This window comes from Sprattus sprattus (assembly GCF_963457725.1).
Source record: "Sprattus sprattus genome assembly, chromosome: 6".
NCBI lineage: Eukaryota > Metazoa > Chordata > Actinopteri > Clupeiformes > Clupeidae > Sprattus > Sprattus sprattus.
Window position 1 is genome coordinate 21,900,970 of NC_137925.1, and position 26,275 is coordinate 21,927,244.

The 26,275-nt window shown below is 45.3% G+C and overlaps 2 protein-coding genes across 2 annotated transcripts; one reads left to right on the forward strand and one right to left on the reverse strand.

Annotated features, from left to right (window-relative positions):
• The first annotated feature begins 1,431 nt into the window (after positions 1-1,431).
• Positions 1,432-4,978, forward strand: fbxl3l (F-box and leucine-rich repeat protein 3, like). The gene is made up of 5 exons (XM_080840530.1): positions 1,432-1,516; positions 1,942-2,308; positions 2,879-3,001; positions 3,322-3,493; positions 4,331-4,978. Exons 2-5 carry the CDS (start codon positions 1,943-1,945, stop codon positions 4,972-4,974), a joined length of 1,305 nt encoding a protein of 434 aa, XP_080696656.1. The 5' UTR covers positions 1,432-1,516; position 1,942; the 3' UTR covers positions 4,975-4,978.
• A 2,357-nt stretch (positions 4,979-7,335) lies between these two features.
• atp10b (ATPase phospholipid transporting 10B) lies at positions 7,336-24,567 on the reverse strand (the record flags this gene model as incomplete). Its single annotated transcript, XM_080840897.1, has 15 exons — positions 7,336-7,537; positions 9,031-9,218; positions 13,307-13,411; positions 13,504-13,584; positions 14,245-14,445; positions 14,824-14,949; positions 15,234-15,310; positions 15,663-15,975; positions 17,338-17,522; positions 18,673-19,228; positions 20,378-20,566; positions 21,968-22,188; positions 22,464-22,716; positions 23,128-23,255; positions 24,453-24,567. 15 exons carry the CDS (start codon positions 24,565-24,567, stop codon positions 7,336-7,338), a joined length of 2,940 nt encoding a protein of 979 aa, XP_080697023.1.
• Between the last annotated feature and the right edge of the window lie 1,708 nt (positions 24,568-26,275).

Consider the following 26,275-nt stretch of genomic DNA (forward strand, 5'->3'; position numbering starts at 1 on the left):
TATTAGCCGCATAACAATGATAAAAGAACCCATGGGAATGCATGTTCTCACCTGAGGGAGTTGTGTAAAAAGAAAATAGAAGGGGTCCAGGTACCGATTCCTGAGGTAAAACAGTGGAGAGGTGGTGAGGTTTTGACCCTTGTCCCTGCCAATACACACAGTGAATGAACGTCCACTGATATGACTCACACCAACTGTGTGTGCTTTCCCTGAAATTCCTAGTTCAGCGTAGGATTACTACATTGCAGAAGCACTGCAGAAGCATTGAGACTTCTTCCTCATTGAGGAATTCAACAGATTGGTAGACAATGAAATAAAAGACGCTCCAATGTTCAGACAAGGTCAGACTGAAGGTTTGTGCACTAACAGCGGCGAGTTTATCAGTAAAGACAGTTGCAGTCATCGGCAGAGAGGAAGTGATGGCGGAGGTGGAGGGTTAAGAAGTAAGAAGATTCCTGGAAGTAGAAAATAGTTTCCTGCTGTCTGTGCATTGTCGATCTTTTCCGATAGATAGATAGATGGATACTTTATTTATCCTGAGGGAAATTATAGAATGCCTTGTTGCTAATGGATGAATAATTATATTACATAACATTATATAATGTGTATACAGACACACCCACATTATATAATTATATATTTATATAATATTATATAATTATATATTTATAATGTTATAATAATATATACATTGTTGCTAATGGATGAATCATAAGCCAAAAAGGCGTTCTATACTATATATACATATATATGAAATATATTGTTAAATCGTGATATACATATGATAAATTGAGGTAGAGTCATATACGATCACGAGTGTGCTATAATTCTACTATTATATCTGTTTAGGTGGCCTATGATATAACATTGGTGCTTCACCATTCCACACCACTGACGCAGTTATGTAAACGCCTTGATTACCAAACAGCTTTGCTGTCTATCGTCTCAGGTGACTGATTAGCTTCGGCTTTGGGAGTAGCTGGTTTCTGTGCTGCCCCACTGCGTGACGTTTCTATTTGACACACTGACCTACTTTCTAAGTGAAATGTGCGCTAAACCGCCCGCCCTCCTCGGTGCTACACTCTGCGGACTGCGGATTGTGTAAGCGCCTCGTCGCCTATTTATGTTATGTAGAGACCAAACATATTTTTAATTATAGTTCTAAGAACCATATCGAAGACACATTGGCTGTTGGTGTGGTAAATGCTGATCAGGGGAGACCCAATGTAGTTCAGGCAAATCCATGTTTTTCCTTGCTCACGTGCCACTAGAATCCCCCGCCCTCCCTTTCCCGCGCCTGTTCTGTCTACCAATCTGTTGAATACTGGATTCTTACTGTACTAGGGCTTATCATGGGACAGGGCTGTACGGTATTTGTGCGCTAACATTCAGGAAATTCGAATGCAAAATCGACGCTTGGGTACTGGATTATATGCGTAAACAAACTATTTATAACAAGTCCTTACTATTGGCAGGGAAATGTAACTGACGTTTGCCAAGAGACGCTAAAAACCAAGTGAGTATTTTCTGTTGTCTCCATTTGTCTTGAGCAAAGTTTGATGTCGTTTCTTCTAGGTCGGAGGTATCTGCGACAGTTTAGTGTATGGATTTGACTATGCGTTCCACTGGTTATCTGACGTTACTTACAATGTTGACTTGTCGAAATGAGAGTTGTATGGCTACGGCGTAGGCTAGTGGCGTTGTAATGTTGGGTGACTGCTAACTCCGTCATGCATAGACCGGCAAGGGGAAAATAGCCAATAACACTAAATACACTGCAGGCTAGCTGTGGCATAGAGTTGTGCAATATTATAATAATAATAACGGTTTTGTTCATTTCTCAGTGAAATCTCATTTTGCCCCATGTGGGTCACGTTTGAAGTGTCATCGAAATTGTTTCCAGATATTGTCCTACAAACAGACTCATTTGTTTCAATGCAGGATGAAGAGGGGAAGAGTAAACGTCACATCAAAATGCCATGGCTTTGCCAGCACCGACGGACGCATTAAAAGACATAAACCAAGGCCCCTTGGACTCTCTTTGTCACAGAGACTAGTGAAGGACTGGGGAAACTTGCCACACCATGTGGTCTTGCAAATTTTTCAGTATCTGTCCCTGGTGGACCGGGCCAAAGCTTCATCAGTGTGTCGTCGCTGGAATGAAGTCTTTCATATTCCGGATCTTTGGCGGCGCTTTGAGTTTGAGCTGAACCAGCCGGCCACCTCGTACCTGAAGTCCACACACCCTGATCTCATCCAGCAGATAATCAAGAGACACGCTCAACACTTGCAGTATGTCAGCTTCAAGGTAGGAAAGACCACTTGTCCCTCCTGAAACACATAAATAACTCTTAGATAATAATAAGTTTAGATTAGCGGAGTAGTACCATTCTAATGGTACTCGCTAGAAGTGTAGTCAACATGTGTTTAGCTGGTGTTAAGTAACCCTTTTTCAGACGACCCCGGCCTCTGCTTCGAAGAAAGGATTTCCACAAGAGGGCGTCACTTGTTAGATAACCGCCACATAACATAATCTGGTTGGGGAGGGTGAAGAGGATGTTTGCCCTTGGGTTGGCCCAGCCGTGTTTAGGCTGTCGTAACCTGTTTTTAAAACCATTCAGCACTATTTTCTCAGTGTCACTAAACTACGCCAAGAGAAGAGATGACAATATTATCACCCATCATGAAAATGTAGTCATTTTTATCGCTGTTGTCTGTCTTATAACATGCCAAAGGTAGTGCCACTGTAGCCTACTGTTGTTTGAAACAGCAATGGTCGTGCCATTTTAAATTCTCTGAACTTAATTTGTTTATCAAAAGTAACATCTTAAAGTGTAAATCGAATGTTGACATCATCATCATGTTTTTTTACCTCTAGGTTGACAGCTGTACAGAGTCCGCTGAGGCAGCGTGTAATATATTGTCCCAGCTGGTGAACTGCACCATAAAGACACTGGGTCTCATTTCAACAGCTCGACCCAGCTTCATGCATGTTTCACAGGTACAACATATCAATGTAGTACACAGGAAATCATGTGGACATAATGTATGTATGAATTGTGAGTGCATTGTGGGTATGTGGCAGTTACAGTGGCTGTGGGCGTAGGTCCTGCTACTACACTTTGTGCTGTAGACAAAAACTGTCCAGTTTTACCCACGAAGGAAAGCTCTGTCACCACACACTTCACCTTTCTGAGGTGTGTGTTTTTTCCAGTTATGCTAACAAAGTTGACTCTATGATACTGGCAGGATGAGAGTGGAATGGGACTTGTGACCTCTGTTTGGCCTTCACCTAACTGTCTCTTCTCTGTCTCCTCGTAGTCCCACTTCGTGTCGGCACTGACAGTGGTGTTTGTGAACTCCAAGTCACTGTCTTCCATTAAAATCGACGACACGCCCGTGGATGACCCCTCGCTGAAGGTCCTGGTGGCGAACAACAGTGACACGCTGAAACTGCTGAAGATGAGCAGTTGTCCCCACGTGTCCCCAGCTGGTAGGTGCTGAGAGGTGGCCTCTGACTATTACTGTGAGACTGCTGTGGGGCATGGCATTATTGAGAAAGACATGGGGACATTCCGACAGATAGAGGGAAGAGAGAGACAGCAAGGAGAGAGTGTGAGCGAGTGAGAGGGTTGGGACAGAGCGGGGGGAGGGATGGGTGAAGGCGAGAAACAGATTTCATAAAAGAAAAAGAAAGAAACACTTCATATTACTGAGCTCCTGACTCCAAATAGTTCATAACTGTACTATTTAATTCAATGCAATGCATTCTTGAACAAGGAGTTGCAGTACATTAGTATTAAGGCTACAGAGTGAGTGAGGAGGCGGGTCTGGGCAGGGCTAGTGATGGACATCAGAGTGCTGGTGCATCTGAACAGTCAGTGTGTTCTACCGTCTAGGCTCATGAGGTTAAAATGTTACAAAGGTGGTGTCATGGAAAATGTTCTCAAGTGTCCTTTCACCGACATTAACGTACAGTATTTGTGCTGCACTATCACATACACCTATTTGACAAAATTAAATATTTAAATGTAAAAGAATTTTTACCAATCCAGTCTTTAAAGTGCTTTGTGTAGTACACAGTTCAATATACTGTCTATAAAGCTCCTTGTTAAAGATGATTATAAATCATTACACTTTTTGACAAATTCAGCAAATTGTTAAGGCCCTTTAGCTGACTGTGTGTGTGCACGCATTTGCTTCAGAATTAAGGGAGGGGTGTAATTTGACTGTTGATCTCAAATAGCAACAACTTTTCACCTGAATCGCAGCCAGTCATTATTGCTCTGAAATGATGATGTTTCGTTCTTCTTTCCCTCCCCTCCCTCAGGAATCCTGTGCGTGGCCGACCAGTGCCACGGCCTTCGGGAACTTGCCCTCAACTACCACCTGCTGAGCGACGAGCTGCTGCTGGCTCTCTCCTCTGAGAAGCACGTGCACCTTGAGCACCTGCGCATCGACGTGGTGAGCGACACCCCGGGCCAGACGCACTTCCACAGCATCAAGCGCACCAGCTGGGAGGCGCTGGTCCGCCACTCGCCCAAGGTCAACATAGTCATGTACTTCTACCTGGAGGCGGAGGAGTTCGAGCCCTTCTTCTGCGAGGAGACGCCCGTCACACACCTCTACTTCGGCCGCGCCGTCAGCAAGGCCATGCTGGGCCGCATCGGCCTCTACTGCCCGCGCCTGGTGGAGCTGGTGGTGTGCGCCAACGGGCTGCAGCCGCTGGACGAGGAGCTGATCCGCATCGGCGAGCGCTGCCAGAACCTGACGGCCATCGGCCTGGGCGAGTGCGAGGTCACCTGCAGTGGCTTTGTGGAGTTTGTGAAAAAGTGCGGTAAGCGGCTCACCCAGCTGTCGATCATGGAGGAGGTGCTCATCCCCGACAACAGCTACAATATGGAGCAGATCCACACGGAGGTGTCCAAGCACCTGGGCCGCCTGTGGTTTCCAGACATGATGCCCACGTGGTAAGGGTGACCCCTGACCCCTCGTGCTAAGGGTGACACATACACCTACATAACCCCTCCCCCCAACCTATAATTAAACCTGTAGGACATAGGATATGACTTTGCTGTTCTGGAACTCTTCTGTACAATTACCCCATTTGTTTGAAGAAATCTGGAGAGATAATTTTGTTTCTCTTCATGTTGGCCCCCCTTTGGTTTGTGTGTCTGTGAGACTGACTCTGCAGAACACAGATGGAAGAGGAGGTTTTGTGTATATAATATCCAAGGATATTTGATGGTCTGTAATTTTGGTTATATGTAATAACCTTTTTTCTGCCTGATTAGATGAAAATAGTTTTTTCCGTCTTTTATCCTAGCTATAATTATGATTTGATATGTATCTGTCTACTATTTAATTACACAATTCACTGTGTGAAGTTATTGGTGCAGCAATCTATCAAGTGGATTTTATCTTTCTAAAACTCGTACTTATTTATGTACATGTCTGTTTGATGATTAACATTTGGTATTCTTGTTAAAACTCTTTAACAGCAGACTTTTAAATCTTGAGGTTTTAGTGAATACATCTACTGTACATTTACAGTTTGGACCCAATGTGTACCATTTATTAAAATGCAATAGAGATTTGTATTGCAGTCACTTTAAGCAGATGCATTCTTCATGGAACATTTTGTATGAGTAGTCCTCTACCAGTGCACTGTTTTATATGAAACTGTTGCTGCCCGAGGATTCTCTATCTCTCTTTAGCAGGCTCAGTTTGTCAAAGGGATTATTTTATTTTCTCCATTGAAAAGGGGAGTCAGTTTTTAATATTAAGGGACTCTGTCTCTTTAAGTTGTTCTACCACATATTGTGTTTGCCTTTTGTGCAAATGTGTTTTTTGTTTGGTTGTGCCATGGTCACAGAATGACTTTTTTTTGTATTATTTACTAGGGCTTCCTCTCCTTACAAATAAGAAAATACATTTATGATCTGGATGTTAGTGGCTAGTGAGTAAAATATCATATCTAAGACTGCGAAAAAATAAAATTGTACTTTTGACACTTTGTCTCTTGGTTTTGTGCTCAGTTGTGCCCCTACAGGGACGGTTTTTATTTTCTTCTCATTACTTGCAGTAACAGTATCAGGCAGTAGATGGCAGAAGCGCTCCATCACTCCACTGAGTGACATCATTACGTAAAAATGCAATGAGTTCTGCAAATAGAATCGGCTCAAGAGTGCAGCCTCCTCGCTTCTCTCGCTCCTTTATTAAGAGTCAAAGCTGCAGAGGACACTTCAATTACATTCAGCGAGGTTGAGTTGTAAAATGTGAGCCTTTTTGCCAATCTATCACCACAGTTCCTCTGGCGGTAAGAAAACCTGCGCTCACCATAGACCTCCCGCACTTGAGTGCGAAGCGCGTCAGAGCGACGTCAGCGGGACAATTAGGCATTCTGATGCTGGGGAGGATGATCTTTCATGCCTGGCCGTGGAAATTCACACTCCACACATCTGTACCGGCGTCGAACAATTAAAAATTAAACGCAGAGCAGACTCAATCCATCCGACCCCTCAACACAAACACTCACACACACCACGCAGACGCACACCAGCTGGAAGAAACCTGTGTTGGAGGGGGGGGGGTGCAGCTTTTCTGTCACCATCCTTCTCAACATGCTCTCAATATGGATACATGAACCAAAAATACCAGAACATTATGTAACATCTGCAAACCTCAATTATTTCCTGAGCTGCTTGGAGCCCTTAGTGAATACAAATTGGCTCTGCATGTTGCCGAGGGATAGAGAAGGAGCTCTCTGAGTGAGGAAGATGGATGCTGCTAATGCCTCCACCAAGCATTTCCTGCTCAAGTTTTCTAATGTGTCAGCAATGAGTTGAATCGATCAGTTGAGACAGATCTTTCTTTTCTAAGTGGTCTGAAAGCTACTGGTGGATTCTGAAAAAGCTTTAAGGAATATGTAACAGGTTTCCATGAGATGCTTTTTCCAGGAAGGCTAAACATAAAAAGTAACAACAGGATACAACAAAAACGCCCATTCAAAATGGAGTGTCAGCTACAGCAAACTGACACAAAGCACAGGAATGTTATATTCATCTGTTGGCGCTGGTGGTATGTGCAGTATAGTCCTCCAAACGCATCATCCTCCCTATGCTCAAAACATATAAAGCAGTTCTATATTTACCAGACAACAACAACAACAACAAACGCTCAGCGTTTTTTCCTCTGTCTCGTGTTTTCTCTTCCTCTCCGTTTCCCCCCGGGGGGCTTTCCCAACCCAAGAGAGAGCGCCTCCGGGATGGAGGGCCTGGGCCTGGTTCTGGCGTCTGATCTGGGCCTGTTTCTGACGTCTGATGCCCAGCACTGTCAGAGTTTTCGGGGGGGCAGGGTCTGAATGGGGCTGGGGGGAGGCGAGGAAAGGTCCGAGAGGGTGAAGCGCGGGTCCGGTGGAGCCTGCGAGACGTCGATCCGGATCTGCTCCTCCCTGGAGGGGGGCTGCCGCTCCAGCTGCCGCGCAAACAGCAGAGGGGGGGGCGCCAGCGTTCCCCTCAGAACCTGCAGAGTGTACCTGAGAGACGGGAAGGAGAGAGAGAGAGATGGAGAGGAGGGAGAGAGAGAGATGAGGAGGAGGGAGAGAGAGAGATGAGGAGGAGGGAGAGAGAGAGAGATGAAGAGGAGGCGGAGAGAAAGAGACAGATGGAGATTGAGATGAGAGTGAGGGAAAAAGACAGACAGAGAGAGAGTTAATGCAGGGATAGAGAGAGAGAGGGATGAGTAATTTTGATAAGAGACAGCGGAAAATGAAAACAGGAAACAGGGCAGTGAAAGGCAGAGCGTATGAGAAACAAAAATGGAAAGACGGCAAGAGAATGCAAGTGGTAAAGTATATATGAGTGGTAGAGAGAGAGAGAGAATGAGAGGGAGGAAGAGAGAGAGAAGGAAAGAGGGAGAAAGGGAGAGCAGGTGAAAAAATAAGCCAGTGGATATTATGCTGGCCTGACTGCCAATGAGAATCGTGGCAAACAGGAGGCCAGTGCTGTTCTGCATGCCTGAGAGGCTAAATCAGAAGCTCCTGACCTGAGCTTCATCATACACACTCACACACACACACACACACACACACACACACACACACACACACACACACACACACACACACACACACACACACACACACACACTCACACTCACACACACACAGGCACACAAACACTGGGCTTCATCATACACACTCACAGGGGGTGGGCTGTGCATGTTCAGACTACAGAAGCCAAGCGTATGTGCGCACGCTCATGCTCACATGTGTGTGTGTGTGTGTGTGTGTGTGTGTGTGTGTGTGTGTGTGTGTGTGTGTGTGTGTGTGTGTCTGTGTGTCTGTGTGTGTGTGAGTGTCTGGGGGGGGGTCGGCTGTGCATGTTCACACTACAGAAGCCAAGTGTATGTGCGCACGCTCATGCTCACGTGTGTGTGTGTGTGAGAGAGAGTGTGTGTGTGTGTGTGTGTGTGTGTGTGTGTGTGTGTGTGTGTGTGTCTGTGTAAATGTGTGTGTCTGTGTGAGTGTGTGTGTGTGTGAGTGTGTGTGTGTGTGTGTGTGTCTGTGTGTCTGTGTGAGTGTGTGTGTGTGTGTGTCTGTGTGAGTGTGTGTGTGTGTGTGTGTGTGTGTGTGGGGGTGGGGTCGGGTGTGCATGTTCAGACTACAGAAGCCAAGCGTATGTGCGCACGCTCAGGCTCACATGTGTGTGTGTGTGAGCTGTGAGAGGGAAGTGGTGGTGCTGGGGACAGTGTTCATTAAGGCTCATTAAAAAGGTCATTCTACTACAAACGCAGACCTGAAGGTTATACCCAAAGGACTTTACATCTTTGTCCTACATACTTCAGATTCATTTGCATCAAAGCAAGACACCTCAGGTGTCTGACCTCTCTTTTCCTAAATAAATAATTCAGCTTGCCCACATTAACTACCGTACCACAAAGGGATTATCATCATTACAATGTAAATGTGAGGAAGTAACACATCAGTGATGGTCAGTAGAAATGAGAAGGGTTGAGTAAAGAAATTACTTGGGCAGCAGCGCCACGACCACAGTGATGAGGCACACCAGGTAGAACATGGGGTCGGCCATTTGCTGTTGCATGATCCAGTATGGGTTAGACGGAGGGTTGCAGGTCACACAGATCGCACTGAAGGCTAGCGTCACGGCGAAATACAACAGCACACTGCCCAGCATAGTCACCCAGTGAACCACCGTCTAAAAAGGACGAAGAGGTCAAAGAGAGACAGATAGATAGAGAGGGAGGGAGGAAGAGAGAGGAAGAAAGATAGAGAGGGAGAATCATTTCTGATAGTTATGCAATCATCTTTTCTATTCCAGTGGACATGACAGTGGGTAGAGTTGAAAAGTTTAAAAGGGCTTTGAAATGAACAGGGCTGGATTAGCAATGGGACTAAGGGAGGCTCGCAGAGTGTCAGGGGTCTGATTGACAGAGGAAGTAGGCCTGTCAGTTAGGTCTGTACCCCGCTCCTTGATCATGTGTAGAGGGTGCGGCATGTAGCTCAAGGCTACCACGTCTCTGTATGTGTACTTGGTGTTGGGGGAAAAGTGTCCGATACCATGATACGGGTTGGCTACAAATTAAAAATATATACAGTATATTTGTACTATATGGTAGAACCCAACCTGCATGTCAGAGCAGAGAGTTCTCTCAGAGCAGAAATCTACTGGCTGTGAATTTGAATTTTGAATTTTGAAAATGCATCAAACCATGTCAGGGGAACAGAGGAAAATATGTTGTGACCTCTTGCAGCGAAATTCTTATGGATGATTCGTTTGAAAACTGGGCAAATAGCTTCTTTTTGACATTAATAATGAGCCTACAGAATTGCATGAAGATTGGCCATTTACACCAGCATGTATTAGCTCCTGAATTTTGATTGATTTTTGAAGAAACCACTTTGTTGAGCAAGCCAAAGGAACTTTGGGAGATGTGAGCAAATGTAGCCAAGTATAAGCATACCAAATCTCAAAATTTTAGCTTAAGCAGTTCTTGAGATAGTGAAATGTCATTTGCAGCACCCCTTAGGCAGAGCTGGGCAAAAATACATCAAAATGTACTTTTGATACAAAATACAAAATACCCCTCACATAAATGTATCAAAATAAAATACAAAATACTGTTGCCAGAAAATGTAACAAAATACAATACATGTATTTTGTATTTTTAAAATACAGGAAATGCTTTTTCAGAATTTTCAGTTTTCACACAATTTGGTATAGCAGAACATTCAGGTTTGGGCTATTCAGTGGTGTAACGTAGTAACCACGGGGCCAGGTGCAGGCTATTATGATGGGCCCATGTCAGTGGTTCCGTATCCTTTTTTTTCATGTTTGTAACCGGTGCCACAGGGCTCTCATTGCAATCTCTATGGCTTCCGGGAGGGCTATCCCCACCGTGCTTTCGTCATACGTAATTGCCAGGTAAGGACTAGGACGCGATCTGGCACTCCGCGCCGATGATACTCTTTTTAAAGGTCTTAGCCTACTAAAAACGTTGTTGAGACTCTTACTAAAGATCTTACTCATTCTCACAGAGACAAAACAATACACGTAGCCTACTATAAACGTTGTTGAGATTTTTATTAAGTTGAAAGTTGGTAACAAAACAGAGACAAATAGCTACACGTCAAGCAATGTCATTTATTTCCTAAAATACGTTTTACGAATCCAACTTACATTACCACTGCACACTCACAACCTTACAGATAACGTATAGAAGTTGTACTAGCATTTCTATTCAAGGTTTATACTTTAATCTACCAAAGTACTCACCGTTTAACAATACAACTTCCACAAGTTACAGATTATCTTTGACAACATTGGCCCCCACATGTGATTGACAACACTGGCGCAAACATGTGACATCACACAGATAAATGACCGTGTAGCTATTTGTTTTGTCTATGTGAGAATGAGTAAGATCTTTAGTGCGAGTCTCAACAACGTTTATAGTAGGCTAAGATCTTTAATAAGAGTCTCATGTGCGCCCGGGCCCCTGCCTCTATGCAATGCGGCGCGGAGTGCAAGATCGCGTCCTAGGTGAGGCGCGCCTCATTCACAAAGTGGAGCGTCTCGCCCAGGCGTGGAGTGCCAGATCGTGTCCTAGGTGAGGCGCGCCTCATTCACAAAGTGGAGAGTCTCGCCCAGGCGCAGAGTGCCAGATCGCGTCCTAGGTGAGGTGCGCCTCATTCACAAAGTGGAGAGTCTCGCCCAGGCCAGAGTGCCAGATCGCGTCCTAGGTGAGGTGCGCCTCATTCACAAAGTGGAGAGTCTCGCCCAGGCGCAGAGTGCCAGATTGCGTCCGGGACCTTAGCTCTAATTGCGTATAAGGACATCACACGGCTTTCATCAAGTCACATTGTGTCAAGATGGCTAACGTTCAGTGCAACAACTCGATTCGCTCTTTGAAAGAACCTCCTTTAAGTCGGAGTACTAATGAAGATAAATTGACAAGGATCAAGACAGCTTTTTAAGTTTTCGACCACAACCCTGTTTTGTGAAAAAAAATTATTTAACATGAGAGTCAATGAGAGAGTTCTGGGGTGATTTCCTTTTCGTCCCCAAAAAGGGGCGGGCCATAAGAAGCAACATCTTTGGCAAATTGACTGATTGGACAATGACATTCAGAGGCAGATCAGATGGTCTCATGGTAGAATCCGACAGAAAAAAAATCTCCTTCTGCCTAAACAGGAGAAAGTAATTTGAGTATTTTAAATACAATTACTCCACTCTAAAGTATTTTGTTACAAATTACATTCAATTTTTTATCGGCCCTATCAAATACAAATTACAAAATACTCAAAAGCAAATGAACTTGTATTTCAAATACAAGTAATTGAAATACTGCCCATCTCTGCCCTTAGGGCTGAAATACACATACGCGTCTTTTTTCAGGCAGAAACGCTTCAGTAACGCCTTGGCAAAGTGCGGCGGCCAAAACAGAAGCGGTGCGCTTCCCTGCCTTGCACTGGAAAGTTGAGAATAGTTCAACTTTTAAGCGCACCTAAAAAACGCCACAAAGACGCAACGCGTGGTGGAGAAGGGGCGCCCACGCAAAGCGCGCCGTACCATAGGAATCAATGCATTTGCTCTCGTCCCGTTTTTCAAAAAAACGCGTATGTGTATTTCAGCCCTTATGGAGCTTACAGATGTTGACGTGCATCTGAAGAATGTACCCAAGTATAAACATCCCAGATATGAAAATGTATGACTTTTTCCACTAGGTGAATTCACTAGGTGGTGTTGCTCCACAGACTAATCGTGATGAGCTAGAGTAATGCACCTCCCAGGGGCTGACCTGCCATAAGGATGTTGGACATTTTTGGCTAAACCGTTTTTGAGTTACTGATAAATATATATGAGCTTTCACAAAAATTGGTGTGCTCCCAAATCCAGTCAAATTTGATGAACTTTGAACCTATACCTCACAAGATATTGGCTACTGAAGCGCTACATATTTGCATTAAACATTACTCACTAGGTGGCGCTACTCCACAAATGAGTCGTAATGAGCTAGGGTCATGAGTCTCCTAGGCCAACTTGCCATAACATTTCATAATATATGATAGCAGTGGTGTAGTGGTCCCTGGAGAAGTGGGTATACTCTAATTTTTTTTAAGCAGCCCATACAGCACAGGATAAACGCCCTGTTTTGAGAAGTGGGTATACGCAATTCTTACTCAAAAATAAGTGGACTACTGGACTACTACCACTGCCCACTAGGGACACAAACTTTACATTCTACTTCAGCCATGTGGGCTACAATCATGGCAATATTCATGTGGATTAGTATGGAGCCCTCTAAGGGTCATGGTGGTGATTTTTTCTGAGCTACTTTTGCTTTACGCGGTGCCTTTCTTTGTTGCTCATAGCAGTTTATGAAATTACAACTCCTAGTACTTAATCTGGGTTGTACAGTCATGTTGCCTTCATTATGTAGTTGTGCTGTGTGTGTGTGGGGTGTGTGTGTGTGTGTGTGTGTGTGTGTGTGTGTGTGTGCTGTGGTTTCAGCCTTGATTTTGTCTTTGTCTGGGGCTGGCACATTTCCTAGATGGCCTGAAAATATTGGTTTTCATTTCTAGGGGGCCCTTTGAATAGATGTAGCCCCAGGGCCCTTGGTGTTCTCAATCCAGCCCTGGAAATAAAATATGGGATCTTAACAGCGGTTTGCATCATACCATGTCAGTGTTATTCATGCTTGTTTGTTTCCTTTAAGTTGAAGAAAGTATTTGACTTTGAGAGATTGGCTACAATAAAAAAGGTTAATCCAGGGAGCTACTCACCCATGCATTTATCTCAATGGCTAGATGAAGGATGATAGTGAAGAGAGACACAGTATTCATTGGGTTTCCAAACGAGAAGATGTCGATGTCAGAGCCCTGGTAGGTCTTGGGAGGGACAAACAAAAAGACAGAATTAGAAACATGGCAACAGACATCAGCTGGGGACTACCTGAAGAAAATTGTTTTCTCCAACTCACCAAATACGGGATGAAGAAGCAAACCAGGCTCTGATACAAGGCATCCAACATGGCGATCCAAAATGCGGAGCGCCTGTACCCCTGAAAATGAGAGCAGCAACCCCCCTGGTCATGTCATATCCCACAGCAATATTGCACAGCTATCTGTTGTTGTTGGTAATGTTATTTCCCTCTTGTTGTGTTATCATTGCTAATGCTATTTTTAACTCTCATTCAGTGTCTTGTGGACTGAAAGCAACAGTGTGAGAGCAGAGGAGCATAATGGAACATAATACAGACAAGGGCAGATTTGTTCATCTGACTTGATTGCTTTTCCCTCCCTTAAGGAATTAATTGACAGCCACCTGGCCAAGGGCAGAGGTAGCAATTAAGGGGCTCCTGAGAATTCTCAATATCTTTAGTCTAACTCTCAGAAATCTAGACATGGTGGGTAGGTTCCAGGGCTCCATCGATGGGCCACTGAATCTTTCAGGCCACTCTTGCCTTTCTATGCCCCTATAGCCAGCAATCAATAGAGGAGTGTGTGTGTGTGTGCGTGTGTGTGCGTGCGTGCGTGTTTGTGTGTGTGTGCGTGCGTGCCTGCGTGCGTGCGTGCCTGCGTGTGCGTGTGTGTGTGTGTGTCAGAGTGTGTGTGTGAGTGTGTGTGTGTGTGTGCATAAGTGTGTTTGTGTGTTTGTGTGTGTGTGTGTGTGTGTGTGTGTGTGTGTATGTGTGTGTGTGTGTGTGTGTTTAACTACACACCTCTGAGTGCTGACCAATCTTGTACAGCTCAGGGAAGGAGAGCAGGGTCGTCTTGGAGGCGTCCTGGTCCATGATGCCATGCATGATAGGGGGCACCGAGGTGAAGAAGAGGTTGAAGAATATCATGAGCCAGTAGTCGATCATGGCCGTGCCGGAGAACCCGCAGAAGAACTGGTACCAGAACAGCAGAGCCACATACGCCTGGGCAGCCAAGGAAATAAATTACAAGCATGAGTAAGGTGAGATAAATACAAAAATCTATTATCGGCATTTTCATGACATTTAATGGTTGAGGACGACTGAGTAAGCAATAAAAAGAAATAAAGAGAGAGAGGGAGAGTATGTGGTAATCCTTTTAGTGATAATATATTCCCCTCATTGTGTATTTAGTGATGTTGTAGCATATCCTGCACTATGTAGCAATTCTAGAATATGTAGAAATGTTGTTTTGTGGTGCTTATATATTGTCCTAATTATGTATTTTGTGCTGCATTGACAAAATAATTTGTATTCCTGCAATCTAGAGCAAAAATATTTTCATTTTCAAACTGATATTTAGAGTATCTTAATGGCAGTTACCAAATTCTTGTAGAAGAAGTAGATGACCATGTTTGACAGTCTGGAATAGCACCAGTGGCCGTGCACCAGCAGCAGCCTCCTCAAGTGTTTGAAGCGAGAAATCGCAAAGTCGCTAGCCATGACAGCCTGTGAACGAGAAGCCACATTTTTTTTTTTTTATTATTATTTTCAAAATCGTGACATGCCTTTAAAAAAAAAGAGAGCATTTAAGATCTGGTGAGTCATGGGCAAGCACAATTAGAGCAGCTTCACATTGAAGCATGAAAGCCTTGTGGGTGAGTCAGGTGATACTCTCAAGCCAAGAAAAACAGGAGCATGTATAAATTGCCTCCCTGAGTGAAGGGATGCATGTGTGTGTGTGTGTGTGGTGGGGGCTGTAACTGCAAAAGGCCCTGAAGGCGTACACAAACCTGCATCCCCTCTTGACCAAATATTCCAATACCAACGTCAGCGGCCTGGATCATGTTCACATCATTCGCTCCATCACCTGCAGATAAAGCATTTAAAAAAGAAAGAGACAGAGCGACAGAGCGAGAGAGTGAGAGAGAGAGAGAGAGGTGGGGGGGGGGGGTGTTGGAGGAAAAAAGAAAGGTTTTAAAGAAATCGTTGCCATGGCAACCCTTTTCTCTCTTTTCTTCTTCTTCCTATTTTCTTAAAAAAAATAAAAATACACCAGGAACACACAAACAGCTTGTCAGGGCTGGACAGACATCTTCAAATGAGGCAGCGAACAGTGAAGAAGCCAGAGTGGATGCTCTGTTTCTCAGGCAGAATCAGAAACTCTATGTGTCACTCTTCTTTGATCCCTCCACCCATAGCATGATGCTAACGCTAATTACCGATGGCAAGGGTCATGACTCGGAGCTTGTCGCGCACCAGTTTGACCACGGTGCTCTTCTGCAGGGGAGTCACCCGGCAACAGAGCACGGAGCGGCAGTGGCGGCACAGCTCTACGAACTTTGACCTCAGGTCTTCCTCCTCAAGCACCAGGCTGAGTGTCCGTCCGTCAATCACCAGGCCGATGGTGGGGTCCCCCCCCAGATCCCCAGCCGCCTGCCCCCGAAAACCCTCACCGAGACCCCTGAAGGCCGGGTCCGGTCCGTATCTCGTCACCTCCTCTAGTGTGTTCTCCAGGATAGACTTACACAAAGCCTAGAAGACAAAACAACAACAGTTTTAGGAACAGGCCTCCCCACTGCCTTCATGCGTCCCTCACCACCCTACGGATATTTTGGGCTGTTATCGAGACCGAGCGGGGAATCCTTCTCCCTGAAGAATCACCAGCTTGTGAGTCTGTGTACATTTTGGGGCTGATCTCCCCATAGATGCAGCCGCTTACTAATCACAAGCATTCACACAAAACCCTGGGACCATTTATGTTCAATATTGCTGCGGTTGAGAGACTGTAGCCTAAGGACTTGTGTTTAGGGTTAGATCTATTGAAATTCTGTTTATCATCTGACTGCTCTGCGTGGTCCAATGCCTTGGCAGATTAATTGGGCTCAAGAAAAATAATTTGAGCTCTTCTGTTGAGCTGCTCCTATTACACACTCCCCCCTGTAGCTGGTCCTCTCTACGCAAAGGTATTCTGAGCTGAAGGCAAGAGACAAAAACTGTGACTATTTGAACCCTGTCTGGACTGTACCGGAAAACGTGGCGAAGAACTTTAGCTTTGGGTTGCACACAGTGTACTTTCAATGTGGGGCGAGGATTTAATTATATAATAACTAACAAACTGATTCAATTAGACCCCATCTCAAGTAAGCCCAAGAGGAATGCACTGTGTCTGGATAAGAAAAGAAAAAAAAGAGGAAGGGGGGAAAAAAAACAGAGCGGTTTTCTGCTCTTCCAGATCTGTGGAAATGGCATTATGGTTCACCAAAATGAGAAGCTCATTGCAGTCAATTCTGCTCCGCTTTAGTCTTTCCATTAAAAGGCTTTGACGGTGACATGTTAGATTTGCCAAAAGGGAAAAGACTGTTACGGGAATATGAATGCATTTTAATGAAGAATGTATTTTAGTCTTTTATGTGACTCTCTTTAAGCCAATCAACTTCTGACCCCCAAAACATCCAACACCCATACAGAGTGAGACTTTGAGCTGACTGTGGACAGCAGACAAAAACTATTTTCTCATCATTACAGTTCTAAACACTCTCCATTAAACCCTAGCGTCAGTATAAAGATAGCGCAATAGCGTCAGGGAGGTATGACACACAAACATAAGAGTTTTTATAAAGAGTTATAATATCAGTGTCAGAATGCCTTGTCAAATGCCCCACTACCAGGAAACTGGCAGGCAGGTTGACATGGTAACACCATCCTCCTGGAAGAGTAATGCTTTTTTTGCTGACTTGAACATCAAGGTCTGTCTGTCTGTCTGTCTCTGTCTCTGTCTCTGTCTCTGTCTCTGTCTCTGTCTCTGTCTCTCTCGCTCTCTCTCTCTCGCTCTCTCTCTCTCTCAGTCATACAAACATGAGAGTTGCGGACTACTTGAGCGGGAGAACATGGCACCTTGTTGTCTGTGTTGAGGGTGAACACCAGGTCTCTGTGGTCCAGCAGCTTGCAGGCGTAGGCGATGTTGACGGCCGTCTCGGTCTTGTCCCCAGTCAGCACCCACACCTGCATTCCAGCCTCCCTCAGTGCCTCAATGGTTTCTGGAACGTTCTCCTGGAGACGATCTTCGATTCCTGTGGCTCCTGCAAGAGTAATGTTTTTTTTTTTTTTTATGACTTGATCCAATTACAAAGACATCAAGGTCTGTCTGTCTCTCTCTCTCTCTCTCTCTCTCTCACTCTCTCTCACTCATACAGAAGCAAACTCAAACACTCCGCAAGCACCCTACAGCCATGAAATTGAGGTTATGCAGAAAGATGACTTGAAAGATCAGGCTTATAAAAGACAAATAGGCCACAGCACAAGGAAGGAGTGAGGGCTGAATTTAGTAAGAAACAGAAATGGTGGCCTTGGTTCACCTATCAGAGTTAGGTTCGTCTCAAGGAGGATTGCCGTGTCCATGAGAAGCTTCTCTTTGTTTGCGATGGCTGATATTGCTTGCTGTCTTATCAGTGACCAGTCTTCATACGCCTTCTGACTTAACACCTAAGAAAGAATTGGGTGTGAAGAAGGAGGAGGAGAGAACACAAGATGGAGAGAGTGAGAATAAAACCCAAAAAAAAGACTTGTCATGAAAGCATTATGCAAACATATTTCACTGTTCTGCTAGCACTGACACAATGCTTATGCTATTAATTTCACAAGGTAGGTAAGTATGAAATAACTTACCCTTTTGGCAAAGCACAGAGTGCGTAGCCCATCTCTGGCATACATGTCGAGATGTCTCTGTGTGTTACTGCAGACACGCTTTCTGAGCTCACATTGAGATATACTCTCTGCAGGCAACACACAATTTCCAGTGAGAAGATACAGAAAAAAAAAACAATAGAATGTCAGTCACTGTACTCAAAGACATCTTTAGAAACTTAAAAAGCAAAATATTTTCTATAGAGTACAACTATTTCATACCAGCAGCACAGTCAAAGCAATTATCTGAATACAGACAATTATGATTTTTTTAGAGTTAACGGAATATCGACCGGCCTCCACGAAGCCAAACAATAATTGACTGGAGATCGAACAGCCAGTGTTGCATCTCAGGGAGCACCAGAATGAAACCACAGGGAACTCCACAGCACATGTTAAGACATCTTCACACAGAGGCGAACAGAGAAACCTAGTCGATAAACTAATCAGCGGTGCAAATGAATGTGAATACACAAAAGCTCATCGATAATCAATTGAAAAACCTCTTAGAGGTCATAGTGAGGAGGCGCACAACCCTTCCCCTACCGCCTGCGGGATCCTCCAGAATCTCCATGACTGCCGAATCGGCTCCTTTGGTGAACAGGATAATCTCGTCCGTGTGTGGGTGGCGCACCAGCACCGACATCCTCTTTCGGGTGGAGTCGAACGTCAGGATATCCAGGACCTCGTAGCTGAGGAGTGTTCCGTGGGGCAGGAGGACGGTTACGCGGTTGGGGGTGCGCTCCAGGAGGGTGAAGCCGTAAGCCCTCGCCGCGTGGATCAGGGCGGACTCATCGGGGCTCTGGGACTCATAACACACGTCTTCAGGTGACGCTGGGCCAGGGTCGGGCCTCTGTCTCTGGGCTTGATTGGTGACCTCGGACTGTGTTTTGGAGTTCCCTCCCTCAGGTGTGGTGGTGTAGATGCTAGGGGTGTCTGAGATGTCGGGGGGCTCCTCATCCGCAGCAAAAGGGTCTGCCAGGGGCTCCTGTTTTCCAGCGACAAATTTAGATGCGCTCCAGGGGGACCCCATCTTCTTCAGGAAGCCACGCAGATGCCCCCAAAAAGTCTGAGGGGCGTAGGAATTGCGACGTTCTTTGACCTGTACAGGACAAAAACATAAACAACAACAAAAATCAGAAATTTAGGAACACAGTTAGTGAGATTTTGGGAGAGACAGTGTACTTTTACAGGCCTTGTCTTAGGGTCACTGTCAGGTAGTTAGTATCTTAATCAAAACTTTCCAACTTAAACGGCAAAAGTTGACCCATCATAGCTAACAAGCGAGTAAGACCTTCCTTTTCGTCTGTACTTTTCCACCCATGGTACGAAGGACTGATAGTCAGCTTCCTGGCGCCCCAACAAAGTCACATAACCATTCACTACGGGTAATCCAATTAATTACGGGTGACCCTGATTCCACCGCCAAATGGCTGTGTGTCACAGGTCTGTGGACAGCAGTGATTTATTCCTCAGACAAAGTCATTTGGTCGGAGTCCTCAACAGCAATTTAGGATATTAGCTGTGAGGAGGACTGAGAGCGAGTCAACTTGGCACAAATCTTCTTCGCTGAGCTCGTAGCAGAAGCGTTGCGAAGAGGGGAAAGTAGAAAGGTCCATTAATTTAATTGGAGAAATTGTTCAAATGCACTGATCTCCCAGCCCTGCCTGTATATCTGAAAGAAAAAAATCCTGGCTCTTTTGCAAAGATGTCATTGCGAAAGGATGACAGGACACAGCAATCCCAGTTGTTAAACAATACACTGCACTGCACGCACCACTGGCACCATTTGTCTCTTTCCAAGCAGAGATAGAGGCAAAGATAATTAACCTGTTCTGCTACTGCCACTTTCATTTTGACACCGGAAGGCCGGGTGGGTTTGTGTTTATTTAATTTAATTTTCAAGTCTCCACATATGATGACTCACACTTCTTGTGTGTGTGTGTGTGTGTGTGTGTGTGTGAGTGTGTGTGTGTGTGTGTGTGTGTGAGTGTGTGTGTGTGTTTGTGTGTGTGTGTGTGTGTGTGTATGAGTGTATGTGTCGGTGTGTTTGTGTGTGTGCGTGTGTGTGTGTGTGTGTGTGTGTGTGTGTATGTGTGAGTGTATGTGTGTGTGTGTGTGTTTGTGTGTGTGTCTGTGTGTCTGTGTGTGTGTGTGTGTGTGTGTATGAGTGTATGTGTGTGTGTGTATGTGTGTGTGTGTATGTGTATGTGTGTGTTTGTACAAGGTCACTGTCACAGCACATTCTCACCCTCTGTCTCTGGGCCGTTGCTGTGGAAACCACCACAGTGTTACAGATGGCAAGAGCCAAAAAGAAGTCCAGGTAAAGGCTCCTCTCGAGACCCTGGTTGGGGCCCTGGTCAAGGCTCCCTTCCTCCATCAGACGGTCAGCTTCCAGGACCACCTGCAGCAGCTTCCTGTCTGGGACCACCTCTGTTTCCTTTGGTAGGGTAAAACGAAAGTGCGAGCTCAGTGGTCAATGACAGATGTCAAGAGTAAAAAAAAATGGAAGTGTGTGTGTGGTGTGTGTGTAGTATGTGTGGTGTGTGTGTAGTATGTGTGTATACTTGTATGCCTGCCAGAATGTCGTGTGTGTGTGTGAGTGCGTATGCGTGCTAACATGTGTGCCAATATGTGAATCTGTGTATGTGCCAGCTAGCGTGTATGTTTTTCTGTGTAAGTGTGTAAGTGTGTGAGAGCGTGGATGCTGATGTGTGTATTTGTGGACGTTTGCATGTGTATGTGTCTCTGTGTTTTAGTAGATGCTCGTGTGTGTGTGAGTGTGTGTGTGTGTGTGTGTGTGTGTGTGTGTGTGTGTACGTGTGTGGGAGGGCCGGACAACACTGGAGCGGGGGTGGGCGAGATTCAAAAATAGCTAAACACTGTTATGGAAATCATGCGATCATAGCTTATCGACCGCAAGCCAATCCAGTAGAGGCGGGCGTGCGGCAATCTGCACACTATCAGCGGCTCCTGTTTCGTGCACCTCAGCAGGCCCATATGTGCACACACGGAAACAGAGCCATCCGGAGCCAGAATGGCTGTGCTCATCACTGACACCAAACTGCTCGGCCATCTGCGGGGCAGACGGGCGTCATGACGGCGTGTGTCGCTCGGATGATGAGGATGACGATGATGATGGATCATGTGTGGCTCGTGCCGACAGGACCAGAGGAACAGCAGGGAGGTTTTTAATATGGGGGGGTGGGGGGTGAGGGGGTTGATTGGGTTGGTGATGAGCACATGGGCCTGATTAACAGCACTATGTCAGCATGAGCAATTCATTTCTGAGGACTGGGGTCCTACTGCGTGTCTACTGTTCGGAATTCAATATCCAACAATTAGTTTGGGACCAAAGTATACGACTGAGCAGCACCAAAATGAACATGTAAGGGACAGATTGCCATTGATATCATCACTAATATTACATATGTTTGTTCCGCATAAGGTATCTAGTCAAAGCCAGTAAACAAAGTAAATCAGTTATTGTTGTTATTGCGCATTTATGCTCTACAGTATATTAGTGTAATATGCACGTTGTTGTATTTCTAAATGTGCATGTGTCTTTGACTCAGTCACTTTTCAAGCACTGAAGGCAGATTACTCAAGTCCACAAGAATAACAAATGATTATGCCACACAAAGGAATGGGAATAAACAACGCATTCACCCTATTTACAATTAGAACCGAGCACCAAGGCGCTGACAAAAGCAAGCCGACTGCCTGATAAAGCACCAGCGCTGTCATTTGCCACATTAATGCCTCGTCTAGTGGGACAGGCGATGTTTGAGCGAGAGCTACATATCTGAGCCGCTGCCCCACTTTCCCCATTTCCACTCACCAGGGGGCTGCTGAAGGCCAGTTCGCTGTGGGCCCCCGCCGCAACCTTTGAACTCTGATAGCTGGCAACGTCAGCCTGGGCGTTGTGACAGTGTCCAGCGGCCTCCCCTGGGTCCTCGGCGAAGAGTGAGGGCTGCCTCCTCTTCCTCCTCTGCTGCTGCTGGAAGAGGGTCACCTCGTCTTCAGACGCATCCGTCTCGCCAAGGACGGCCAGCCGGATGGCTGCGGAACCAGAGCGGGGAGATTAGTGGTGAGAGGAGAGGCACTGACCATGATGAGGGTGTTAAAGAGACTCTGGAGATGACATACACACTGCACTCACTCACACACACACATACAGTACATTAACACACACTCACACACACACACTCGTGCACACCTACACACACAAAAAAAAACACAAAGACGTACAACATATTGTTCTTGTTATTGTATTTGTGCACAGACATACTACGTCTGCCAACACAACAGCTACACACATACAGACCGTTACTAACCATTCTCGCTGTGTGAGTATTCCGTCCTCATGATGGAGCAGCGACGAAACACCATCTTGTTCTCCGTCAGGGTGCCGGTCTTGTCGGAGAAGACGTGCTGAATCTGGCCCAGGTCCTCGGTGATGTTGAGTGCCTGGCACTGAATTCGGGTGCCCGTCTCCTCGTGGTACAGGTCAATGTCCTGCGTGATGAAGAACACCTGACCCATCTTCACCAGCTCAATGGACACATAGAGCGAGATGGGGATTAGCACCTGGGGAAGTGGGGGGGAGAGAGAGATTAAATATCAGAACAAAGATGGACATCCCCAATGTCAGGTTTTTCTCTTAGAAGAGAAAGACAGATTGATTGAGAGATTCACTGTTGCAACTGTTTTATTTTAATGCTAACATATTTCGCATGTAAGCTTGTATGTACTGCATACAGTATGTGTTTGTTGCATTTCACATAATGCCACATTGCTTTGGTATTACTGTGGTGCATGGCAATAAAGCATGTTGGAATTAAAAAAACACACAGCTTCAGGGCATTAGTCGTCACCCTGAAATGAAGGCGTAGGAATTTATAGAGGAAAAGAAAAATCCCACAATACTGTGGGTGAGGTTAATTTAGATACTCTCCAGGCTTGTTAAAGAAGGAGGGAGGAGGGGCAGGTGTGACACACCTGGAGCAGGATGATCATGGTGAAGAACATGTAAAAGCCTGCGAGGGTGGGGGGGATGAAACGGCCCTCACTGTCAGGAACCATGTACAGAGGGACATTGGAAAACGTCTGCAGCCAGATAGCGTGACCTGTTTGAATTAGTGGAGAGGAACACAGAAAGAGAGAGAGAGAGACCGAGAGAGAGAGAGACCGAGAGAGAGAGAGACAGAGAGCGAGAGAGAGAGAAAGAGAGAGAGAGAGAGATTAATTATAAGTCCATATCAGAGAGAGGGAGAGAAACAGACAGAGACATAGAGTATGAGTTTGTGATAGAGAGAGGGACAGAGAGGGAGAGAGAGAGAGAGTGATAGAGAGAGAACTATTCTTGGTTGGAGTAGTGTTCTTTTCTTAGCGTCTATCATACAGACAGAAGGACTGAGACGACTCTTGTCAAGGTCACTCTGTCCCTTTATTCACTGTTTCTGGGCACTTGCCCTGGATCGCAACGAGCTTAAAGAGATAGTTCAGCCAAAAAAAGGAAGATGCCGATCAACCCACCCTCGCACCTCACATCTTTTCCCATGACTCGTACAAGCAGTCACAGGCACCACACTGGATGGAATAGAGCCGTGAAGCCTATCCATGTCAGACCCGAGAGAAAGAAAATCTAGGTTTCTATAGGCACATCTTTCATATCTGTGTGAACCACTCCTCTGTGAATGCACGTCAGCTGTGGTGGCTGTTTCAGCTATCCAGGTGGCTGTTTCAGCTATCCAGCAGTGATCCAGCTGGATAGCTGAAAACATTGGACATTGACTCATATGGGTATGATGCTCGGCACTGATACATATGAAATGTATTTTTCGGTGTTTATCATAGTGGCACAGCTTGGACTAGAATCAGACTTTCTGTATTACTGTGCTACTGGTATTTCTAATAAGCAAATTCGGCATTTAATTTACTTTGTAGTTTGCAAGGCAATCAGCATCCAGGTCTTTTTTATTTAAAGTCAAGGACATTGGTCTTGTATGTTTGAGGTTAGGTTTGTGTAGGTTTTAGGTTTACGGCTAAGCCTCCTTGTAAAGTCATCCGTGATGACTAATTACTAACATGTACTAAAAGGCATTATGAAGGCAAGGCGGTAAACTGATAATGGTTGCAACATTCAGACATGAGTTCAAATACTTGTTTGGTTCATAGAAAAACTGTCCACAAGGGGGTCAAAGAATACACTCATCACCCTCATTACCAGAGCGTAATATAACAACAACCCCAAGCACAACGACCGCTCTTTATCACTCCATGAGTGGATCAATGAAATGAAGGTCAGTGTCGGGCCTTCTTACCGAGGGCTCCGATGAGACACATGGAGAAGAGCAGCAGCACGCAGTAGAGCACGTCAGCATTCAACTTCCTCTCCAGCTTGCTCCGCTTGTATCGGGCCCCGCTGTTGTTGAGCATCGACTTAGTCTCGTGGCCTGTAAATAAGTAAAAATCAGCCGGGGGAGAAAGGGTGGGCTGAGGCGATGTGTGTTCGCATGTGTGTGTTTGTGTGTGTGTGCGTGTGTGTTCGCATGTGTGTGTGTGTGTGTGTGCGTGTGTGTGTGTGTGTGTGTGTGTGTGTGTGTGTGTGTGTGTGTGTGTGTGTGTGTGTGTGTGTGTGTGTGTGTGTGTGTGTGTGTGTTTGTTTGTGTGTGTGTGTGTGCGTGTGTGACTTTTCCAAACACAACCACAGGGGTTGGCACTCAAAGCGGCATAAACACACAAATATTATCGATTCTCCTGGCGTAACATGACTAACATTTTTGGTTTGTTGAATATATAAGTGAATGAAAGTGAAAAAGGAGAGAGAGGTTGAGAAACACAGACGGATTCTGAAACAGAGACAAAGGGAGGAAGAAAAGAAGCAGAATGAGAGAGGGCGAAAGAGCGAATTAGAGTAAAGACGATATAAATTGAGAGACCTAGGGAAAGAGAGAGAGAGACAGACAGAGAGACAGAGAGAGAGAGAGAGAGAATGAGAGAGACAGAGAGAGAGGGAGACATAAGGGAAGAGAGAGAGAGAGACAGACAGAGAGACAGAGAGAGAGAAAATGAGAGAGAGAAAGAGAGACAGAGAGAGAGGGAGACATAAGGGAAGAGAGAGAGATATGGTACCTGCATAGACCACAATTCCTGAAGATTCATCTGTGTTCCGTGACGTGCATCCACGTAATAAAAGACTATCAATCCCAAAGCCCAGTTTCTTCTTATCTGGCTTCTCTCTGCAATTTTGCAAACGACTCTGGTCAGTCTTTTTTTCATATATTTAAGGTTGACAAGAGAGAGAGAGAGAGAACACTTTAAAATGTTTTGCTTTATACTCACATATAACCACTGAAATGATTAAGGTCATTGTTGGGTCTCTCGCAGACTACTGTGCTCTTGAAGCCACCAGGCTGAAAAGGAGAATTCTGAAAAATAAAATAAAATAAAATCATGCAACACAAACTATTATGAACACTAAAAAATGTAAAACCACACATTACCACATAGGCATATGATATACATTTAGCGGGAAATCTTTCCCCAATGTCTTTTATGAAGAAGCAAGACAAAAGTGAATGGTCCTTTAACAAGGTAGCACAATAGAATTACTGAGTAGCCTCTCCTTTCAAAAACTACAGCCCCACCTTGTAAACGATCCTCCGCCTTCCTCTGATATTCAATAGATGGTGATGTCATCCTTATTGTAGCCAATAAATGCGGTGTGACAGGTTTGCCAAAAAGGAAGTGTACAATGGTAACATATTTTCAGTCTAACAACTGTCTAGGTGAACAAGGTGTTCAAATCAAAGATACCCTTGTATGACTTGGGGAGGTTGAGACGTAAAGAGGGCATGCCAGCACAGTGATCATTTAAACAAATAACCAGTAATTCTGGAACATTCCACTTCCTCACAAACAAGCATCTGTGTTTGGGAGTGTGTCGCTCAGAGAACAGTCTTGTCTGAAATGTAAACCTTTGTAAGCTGTCAGAGTTTGACGTCTACATCCCCCTGACCCCCATGCCCCCAAAACTGGCACCGGACTGGGAGAAAGGAGGCCATTACAAGAGCCGCCACTCAGCACCATTACAGGCACTTAGCGAGGCTTCACTCAACACACCGATGAACACGATCGCCATGAC

Coding starts and splice junctions, on each gene's coding strand:
- fbxl3l (XM_080840530.1), top strand. CDS start 1,943: ATGAAGAGGGGAAGAGTAAACGTCACATCAAAATGCCATGGCTTTGCC. Junction 2,309..2,878: donor TGCAGTATGTCAGCTTCAAG/GTAGGAAAGACC, acceptor TTTTACCTCTAG/GTTGACAGCTGTACAGAGTC. Junction 3,002..3,321: donor GCTTCATGCATGTTTCACAG/GTACAACATATC, acceptor GTCTCCTCGTAG/TCCCACTTCGTGTCGGCACT.